We start from the raw sequence: 9,597 nt of genomic DNA, 5'->3' as shown, positions 1-9,597 counted from the left end.
TGATCACTTACAAAAATCAGATGAAAATCGATCACTGAAAAAACAGAAAAGACAATTATTCTATTTTGTTTAAATTACAGTTAATAAAGGCTCTATTTTATGAATAGGCATGTGTCCAAAAAAGTCCACTAACTTTACTTCACTTACTATCACTTCACTACATAACCACTTCTTTGTCTGACTGTCTAGTGGCTGCGCGCTTGTACTAAACTGAGCTCTTTGATTGACAGGTCTACTTTTAACGTTACCATAGAAACGCACAACAAAAGAGCTTCTTTAATTTTAAGCATGTCACTTACGAAAAAAAAATCATTCAAAATGCCTTTAGTGTAAGGGGTTAATATTATAAATGGACAGATGTCATTTCTGTGTGGAAAAAAAGTCAGTCCGTTAATTTTATTTGTTTAAACGGGCTGTTTAACGTTAACGTTACCTCTCCTCTGACTGAAGAAAAACGAGTTTCCCTCGAAAATACTGTCTAAAATAACTCACTGAAAATATTTAATACACGAAAATATTAACAGTCAGTTAATAATAACGACGTCAACAGTTAGTTAATAACAACTAACCAAGTCCAGAAACCCGGCGCCAATTTCTGTCAACCGTTTATCGAAAACATTTCTCAGAAAACTCGACGTTTTTATAACAAAATTATATTTTTCAATAAAAAAATAAGTACACAAAACAAAATAAACACATAGTGGCCTGAAAATTGTGTGTTTGAAAAGGATAAATACTCACAGAGTCCGTTAATTGTACCGAGGCGATGCTGTGTAGACAGTTGATCACGACGCTGAAGACTTGATCATCACTCACGAGCATAGCTCACGCGCATAAGTGCACGAGCCACCTAAGCGCAGAGTTAAAAAAAATGCAATATATATTTTGAACCGCGCTTGAAGATTCATTTATAAAAAAATTATATTAAACCTAAAAAAATTATCATAAAAAATACGTGAATACAACTTACGTTTTTTATTTTTTTATTTATCAGAACTCTCTCTCTCTCTTTTTGCATACGTTTTTATATATTTTTTTCTTAAAACTGTTTAGGACGTCTGTTTGTTGGGTATCATCAAATAAATTGTGGCATACGGATTTTACACATACACAAGCACCGGCTTGTGGACCATATGTGGACCAACGGTTGCGTAGATAGGCAGCTGGCATATTTGTGCGAAAAAAGAAGCGGGATCGGCAAAATGGATCCTCACGGTTCCTCCGCCGATCTCCGAAGCTGTGCATGAATGGAGTGGCTGCAGATTCACCCCGCTGATGGTTTACCGACCTAAGTTTCTTTGGTGTGACGGCGGAAAATACCTCCCGATCCTTTGCCGCTGGTCCCCTCCAATTGCCAACGTTGGTAAGACTGAACGTGCTGTCTGGGAATGCTTAACGTGTAATTAAACGCGTTGCGTTCATATTTTGGACTCATCTTATTTTTTATACATAGTATGGTTTATTAATATGATGTGTACTGAGTTTGGTCTTTCAATATCACTGTCTTAGTGCAGTAAGCCACGTTAAGCGTTTTCTTATAACGGTTTTCTATGGGAAGAAAATGCTTAACGTGTAATTAAACGCGTTGCGTTCATATGTTGAACTCCTCTTATTTTTTTATACATAGTATGGTTTATTAATATGATGTGTACTAAGTTTGGTCTTTCAATATCACTGTCTTAGTGCAGTAAGCCATGTTAAGCGTTTTCTTATAACTGTTTTCTATGGGAAGAAAATGCTTAACGTGTAATTAAACGCGTTGCGTTCATATTTTGAACTCCTCTTATTTTTTTATACATAGTATGGTTTATTAATATGATGTGTACTGAGTTTGGTCTTTCAATATCACTGTCTAAGTGCAGTAAGCCATGTTAAGCGTTTTCTTATAACGGTTTTCTATGGGAAGAAAACCCAGATAGCAAAATTTGTCTGGCCCACCACAGGGCCACATCCTTGCTTCAATTCTGGCCCAGTTCTGGCTTGGTCCCCGGCCCAAAACTGGTCCACACATGGAAAATGGACACAAAAACAGTTCCTCCGGCCCAGATGAGGCCCACATCCTGTAAAATGATTTGTTTTGTTTATGTGGCCCAGTACTGGCCCAGACTCTGTAAAGTGACTTGTATTGTTTTATGTGGCCCAGTTCTGGCCCAGACACTGTAAGACAGATCTGGCTGAGACTCGGCTTGGTCCCCGGGCCAGATGTGGTCCAGAAACTAGGACATGTAATACATTTTAGCAGGAAAACACAAATTCAAACATTTAAAAAAGATTAAGGACTTTTATTCAAAAAATAACAAATACACTATAACATGAACATGTATTAACAATGATCAAATAAACTTTCAAATTAACATTAACGACGCATTTTAAACAATAACATTAGCAACTCATTTTAAACAATAATATTAACAACCCATTTTAAACAATAACAATACAAATAATAATAACAATAGAAAATAATAAAAATATATGTAAAATATATATAAAAAATATATGTATAGAAAAAAATAGGAAGAAAAAATAAACTCATTTTAAACAATAATATTAACAACCCATTTTAAACAATAACAATAAAAATAATAATAACAATAAAAATATATGTAAAATATATATAAAAAATATATGTATAGAAAAAAATAGGAAGAAAAAATAAACTAATTTTAAACAATAATATTAACAACCCATTTTAAACAATAATACAAATAATAATAAAAATATATTTATATAGGAAGCGCACACACACACACAAATAATCCACAGTCACATGCACACACACACACACACACACAAATAATTCACAGTCACATGCACACACACACACACACACACACACACACACACACACACACACACACACACACACACACACACACACACACACACACACACACACACACACAAATAATTCTCACAGTCACATACGCACACACACACACACTCACTCACACACACTCTCTGTGAACAACTTCTTTTTGCAGAAGCCTTCTCTTTCGTCCACCATCTCTATCTGCTGCCAGCTGGAGCCACCTTTTCATGGTCCCCTCGACCTCCATTTCAGCAGCACTGGCTGTGAGGGGGTTTTTCCGAACTGCAGCTTTGAAATAAAGGAATAAATATTGTTAAGCATTACAGTTTTTTACAGTTGCTAGGACCAATTATTCTCTTTTTTTGTTTACTCTTCACACTGTTGTGCTGTCTTCACACTGAAAGGGCAACAGTCATGAAAATATATTCATGTTTTGATGAATGAAACCAGGCTAAAACATTTTTAATTCTAACGTCTAGACATCACACCACTGAACAAGTTGAGAGAAGTTCCAGTTGAGGAAAATGTGTTTTACATTGCAAATATTCTTGATATTGGCTTGTCAACAACAATAAAAACAACAACCTACTGTAACCAAACATTATGTTAGCACTGTTAAAATTAAGGCTTAAAATAATTTGATGGAAACAGTGAAACCAGTTAAGGCTTTCTGATATTTATCTTTGCCTCTACAATTTACATACTGCACCTTTAAGACATTTTCTGACAGTTGTAAATGTATGATGTCCTTACCAATAACAACATCCTTTAGATGCAGGGCCGCAAGGGATATTTTACCATTTACCCCTTTCCAGTTTATGATTTTGGCTAACTCATTGGAAATTGTTCGCCGCATTATTCGCCACACAGTGTCCTTTACGTCGAACCCTCCAACCAGCCCTAGGTTATTAATCTAAGGGAAACACATGCTTCTTATCAATCATCTTCAAGTGACATATGAACTGTTAACACTGATAACAAGAGTTCCAAATTTAAAATACTGTTATCATTTATCATCCCATAAATTTAGTGACATGAGGGCAAGTAAAAGATGACATAATTCGAATATGTGGACATAATTTCCAACAAATGTACTTATTGCAGCAAGTACACATTGGAAAATGTACACACAGTCTAATTTTGTATTTTTCACAAGACAACTGTTTTTTTTATTCACACAGTTATTCCCTTTTTGGTGAGTAAACTTCTTAACTCACCAGGTTTTCTTTTAAATCAGGTGACAGCAATTTCTGCTCCAGTCTCTTGAGGCTCTCGAAGTCTTTTACTGGCAAAAGTCCATCTTCAATTTTAGAATTAGTGTCCTGGAGTTGTTTTGCATTAAGAATCCGCAGAATCGACTGTTGCTGGTCAAGAATCATCTCTTGTTTCGTCAGCATCTCACGGATTAGTGCTAGAACAGAAATGATTAAAAAATATAACATGAACAATGGTAAAAACAAAATTTAAAGGACTACATCATGGGGTGAACCTGTAGCCCTGTGAATGAGATTATGCATAAAGTTTATTATGAAACCAAAATACTAAAAATAAATAAACTGATCTGGAATTAATTCAATGTGCAAACTGTTGTAGTGTCTTTCTGGGCCGTGTCATAGGAAATACTAATAACTTTTTTGCACAATGTATAGATTTTACTAGTATTGGCACAATAATCTGTTTATTACACTTAAATATATATATATATATATTTTTTTTTTACAGAATTAGTAAATAAAGTTTTTAAATTTTAAAACGTGTGAACTTTGTATTCTGATCATTTAAATAATTTTGCTTGGAAAAGGTTCCTGCTATCTCATAATATATTATGAATATAATGTACACAGATGAACCAAAACATTATGACGATCTGCCTAATATGCTTTTGGATCTTCGCTGAGGCATGGACTCTACGAAGAAAGCGTTAGCATCCTTCAAGTCCTGTAGATTGTGAGGTGGAGCTGCCGTGGATTAAACTTGTTTGTCCAACACATCCCACAGACGCTCATTTGGATTGAGATCTGGGGAATTTGGAGGCCAAAGCAACACCTTGAACTCTTGCTCCAAGGTCCAGGGTCTGATGCTCACAGGCCCAATGTTGGTGGACAGGGCAGGGGTCATCATAGGCACTCTGACTGGTCTGTGTTATGCAGCCCCATACGCAGAAGAGTACGATGCACTGTGCTATGACAAATGACTCCCAGTCGCTCAGAACTTTATTTCTTCCCATTTCTCCTGCATCTAACATTTTGACTACAAGAACTAATGTTTTCTTACAATATAATCTACCCAGAGCTAAATATATGGCCCTGTTAGAAGATGATCAACGATATTCACTTCACCTGTGACTGCTCATAATGTTCTGGCTCATCAGTGTACAATAAATGTTACATTCCAGAAACCATGTTTATGTCTTACTAAATTCTGTGTTATGTTTCTTTTAATACTGAAGTAGCCTTTTTTATGCTTAAGTATATTCTGCTGATGAAAGAAAACATACTTACAGACAATAACTTCAGGAGTAGGAGTCTGAGGACTCCTTTGGCATCCTTCTGGAGGCTGTATTGGGCTCTTTGGACCTTAAGGAAAATAATGCAAGGGCTAAATGGAAACCGTTTATTAATTTGTATGACATAATTTTGGCCTACACAAACTTACTGGTAATTAGTTCAGTTGACTTCTGTGCTCTGTTTCCACAGAGAGGTGTTTCTGGGAACCAGGATCGTGTAGGCTCTTGTGGAGCTGGAGAGGTTTTTAATTAAAAAAAAAGATGCAAATAGATTTTTTTAATAAAAAAAAAAAGTATATGTCTGACATATACCCATAATTTCCTATAGAACCATGTGCTGTATATACTCACGTTCACATGTGAAATCATCAGTTGGCCAGATGGCATGGTGACTGGTCAGCATATCCGTAAAGGATATACTTTTTGTATGTATGGGTCGGACAAACAGTGGACTGGTGGAGCAGTAGGAAGGCCTGTGCTACCCTGCTGTAATTCATCTTCTTCAGAGTCCATCTCAAAAGAGCTCAAAAGTCGAGTGCTTGGCCTTTAAAATATATATTTTTTAAATAAAGTAATTTGTGTCACTTTAGTGTACTGAGAAAATCGTATAATGTGAAAAACACTTTATTATGAGACAACAGAAAACAAATATTACAAAAAATATTACACCTACATTTTACGCCTTGCTTTTTTTCGGCCTGGCTCCTCTGCTTCTGACTGAAGGTCAGATTGAACTTCAGCCTCTCGAACCTTCCTCCTTCCTTCCTCATAGTTATCTGTTTAAATAGAAAAGATAAATTAAATCTTAAATCACTATAATCATTCCTAAGAATACATGAATTAGAGATATCCAACATACCAGTAGTGAACAGCTCTCTAATCTCCCAGGACACCCAGTCTTGACTTGGCGTCACCTGCTGCTTTATTGCGGAGTGTAGGGAGATTCCCTTAAGATGTGGCCAGAAGCAAACTCCATTCTGTACCCACACACTCGGTACCAGCTCCACTTCTTTCGTTTTTATGAACTCCACCACTTTGTACATGTCTAAACTTTAATAATGAATTAAATAAATAAATGAAACAAATGATCTTTATGCTGCAGTGCTGTGTTATTCTAACACGATCTCATGAAAGTGCGCATCTATAGCACGAATTGTATTTATTGTGCAATTTATACGCAGAAATTTGTTTTTACGTGCATATGATACAAATTGTAAACCTCTTGGATAAGATTACTGGTGTGGGTTATGTGCATATTACACGCCACAACGTGTGTATCATGCATGCGAAAACTGCATAGGATATGCATGTAAAAACTAATTTCTGCATATAAATTGCATGATGAATACAATTCTGGCTATAGATAAGCACTTTCATGAGATCGGGCTGGTAAATCTCAGTTACACCATTACTCCATGTGCAGTAAAGGCACTGCAACAAATTGTCCTTGATATGGTAACCTCACATACTTTATAACATTTCCATTCAGCTCAATGTAGTTCAGGCTAGGTGAGAGGTTATCTACTAAATAGACCCCGATCTGAACAGAGTTTATGGGATAGTGAAAGAAAGGTTCCACGTCTTCATATTTTCTATAGATCAAATACACTTTCTCCTGACACTGAATTATATTCATAACTAATGCAAGGCAGCCTCCAATTTTAACACAGCTATCTCCAATACTTGACAGATTAACTCGAGTGCTACCAATATCAACCTCCTGAAACTGGCAAACTTTATTAAAACCGGGTGGGATTGGACCATTTTCGTGTTGTTTTTTCAAGAACATTCTCGTATTAGCCTTTACCACAGAACTATCCATTTCTGAGAGTCGTCGTATAACCTGTGATAGGGGATGGTGAGGAGTTCTTATCATTTTCTTTATTTGTCCCAAGAAATTTTCGAATGGAAACCCAGATATTAAGTCTAGTCTTCCATGTTTTTTGACATCCTCAGAAAGATGGGTTAGCCCATGTACATTATAGCTAACATATTCAGGACCATACAACTCACTAAAATGCTTTACAAATGACACTAGCAAGCTGTGAGCAAAGTCATTAAGACTTATACACAGAGTTGGACTGGAGAGAATGAAAATAGCCACAGATAACAACATAAAATTGTTGTACACTGGTTCTGACAGCACCTTGTGAAGAACCACTGGACCTGTGTATAACAGAAACTGTCGCAATTCTGTTGCTTTCCACCTAAGTCTCTCTGAGATTTGCCAAGGTTTCCTGGCAAAGTCCACAGGAATATAACGTCTCAAGCTAATGAGAGCATCTGAGATTGAAACACTTTGGCGCCCAGACAAACGACAGCATAAAGGCCCGGAAGCAAGCCATAAATCCAGCAGTTTTCGCATGACACCAAGACATACAAGGTGCATGTAATCATGTGGAAAGCATGATACCATGCCAATTCCTGCATCTTTAAAAGGTGAAGCTTCAAGATGATGTTCTTCATCCAACATGTTGAGGAAAGACTCATCAGTCCTATGCGGGCTGTTGACCTCAGGAAAGGTCATTCTGTGGCTAATATACACGCCAGATTGGATGCACTTATCACAACCTGAATAACCAGTATGTGATTTAATTCCCTTTATGAAAGCTCTAGCTGGAGCATCACAGATGACAGATGTTATTTTTATGAAAAATTGCTTTCCATTCATGACAAACCCATTGCTTAACTCTTGCAATTCACTGACTAGATCTTTTAAATAGTCGGTTAGTGATGTTGGCTTTGATTTACCACAGAACAGGGCAATAACAACTGGTTTATTTGTATAATCCTGCAGTAACCCTAGAATGGGCCAAAACTGCAATGACGAACTTTTGAACAGAGGTAAGCCATCCATGTTCAGCTGAATTTTGAACTCATTCTTATCTGGAACTGAAGACCAGATTTTTTCCAAGGTTTTGGAAAGAGCTTTAACAATACCAAAATAATGATATGTACCACCAGCAACATTTTGGATACTATATGAAGTTGTTGTTTTTAGGAGAGTCCTGCCATCTTTTGGTAGATAAGGATGCTGAAGTTTCAGGATACCTAAAAGGGCAGTCAAAGCCACTAAAGACACACTATAACTGACAGCCCAGTTACACAAAGACTCAGTAAGGGAAGGACTACATCCCCTGCCAACATCCTCCTCGTGCTCTCCTTCACTCTCTGACTCAAAAAATACATCATCCTGACTGGCATCAAACCAGCTCGGTTCCTCATCATGCACTGCAGCACCATGACCATCGGTTTCTCCTAAATCATTACCAAACAAAGTGAGCATTACATTAACCTTCTTAACTGCTCTTTTTCTAACATTTCGTCTATCCATGATTTTGTAATGACCTGTTTGTTGCTGGTTCCAGTGTTGACTCGTTCTGGAGGAAGAAATGAAACACCCATTAATGCCAAACCAAAACACTATGACTAAGCAAACTTTTCTTAATATTATTTTATCTTAATATTATTTTACTATCTATCTATCTATCTATCTATCTATCTATCTATCTATCTATCTATCTATCTATCTATCTATCTATCTATCTAATCAATCTCATAGCTGATTTTGGCCCCATTATCATAAGTCGGCTACGTAAGGTCCATACAGGACCTTTGGCCCCATTATCATATGTAGGCTACGTGATAGCGTTCTGCGACCCATTGAATTATGTGACCATAGTAGGTGCTAGTGACATAACCATAGAGGATATAACCCACCATACCGTCACCCCATTCATAGTTTTCACGTGACGTCACAACAATATAGAAATGCCCTACTGGAGGGCAAAAGGCTTTCCTCCATGATTGCCCGCCAGTCATTTTTACCAGGTTAGTGCTAAGTACTAATTAGTAGGACAATGATATTAAAATTCCAAATTCAGTATAGGCTACCTCATTGATTAAACATATGTACAGGAAAGCACATAAACCCCGAATATAAACACAAAGTGTTTTTCCATAAAACCATTATGCCTACTATTTTGCATTACGTTCATATTCACCTGCTTGCCTGCATATAGTATGCATCTTCAATCAAGTGTTATTGGTTAAAGCTGAAGGTTTATCCAGGTTGGTTTATAATGCTCAAGTGTTAGAGGTACCCCCCTCACTAATTAAAAGTATAGACACTAAACTCTTTAAATTTATTTGGAAGAACAAATCACATTATATTAAAAAAGAAAATATTTGTAGATCAAAAGTTAATGGAGGATTGAATGTTTTGGATTTTAAGACCTCTAATATGATATTTAAAATAAAATGGCTTCAAAATTATTTAAAA

At 36.4% G+C, this 9,597-nt stretch overlaps 1 protein-coding gene across 1 annotated transcript; it reads right to left on the bottom strand.

The window, feature by feature from the left end:
- Window positions 1-2,745: 2,745 nt before the first annotated feature.
- Window positions 2,746-6,418, bottom strand: LOC143742509 (uncharacterized). Its single transcript, XM_077235391.1, has 8 exons — window positions 6,175-6,418; window positions 5,989-6,091; window positions 5,667-5,859; window positions 5,465-5,548; window positions 5,311-5,385; window positions 4,027-4,220; window positions 3,563-3,722; window positions 2,746-3,097 (listed from the first exon to the last, which is right to left on the bottom strand). The coding sequence occupies exons 3-8, from the start codon at window positions 5,716-5,718 to the stop codon at window positions 2,946-2,948; spliced, it is 717 nt and encodes a 238-aa protein (XP_077091506.1). The 5' UTR covers window positions 5,719-5,859; window positions 5,989-6,091; window positions 6,175-6,418; the 3' UTR covers window positions 2,746-2,945.
- Window positions 6,419-9,597: the final 3,179 nt, after the last annotated feature.

The sequence above is a fragment of the Siphateles boraxobius genome, unplaced genomic scaffold (assembly GCF_051911475.1).
Source record: "Siphateles boraxobius isolate OS27281-9 unplaced genomic scaffold, OSU_SipBor_1 19, whole genome shotgun sequence".
In the NCBI taxonomy this organism is placed as follows: domain Eukaryota; kingdom Metazoa; phylum Chordata; class Actinopteri; order Cypriniformes; family Leuciscidae; genus Siphateles; species Siphateles boraxobius.
Note: the sequence above shows the minus strand (reverse complement) of the source record. Positions and strands in the feature narration are given on the sequence as shown.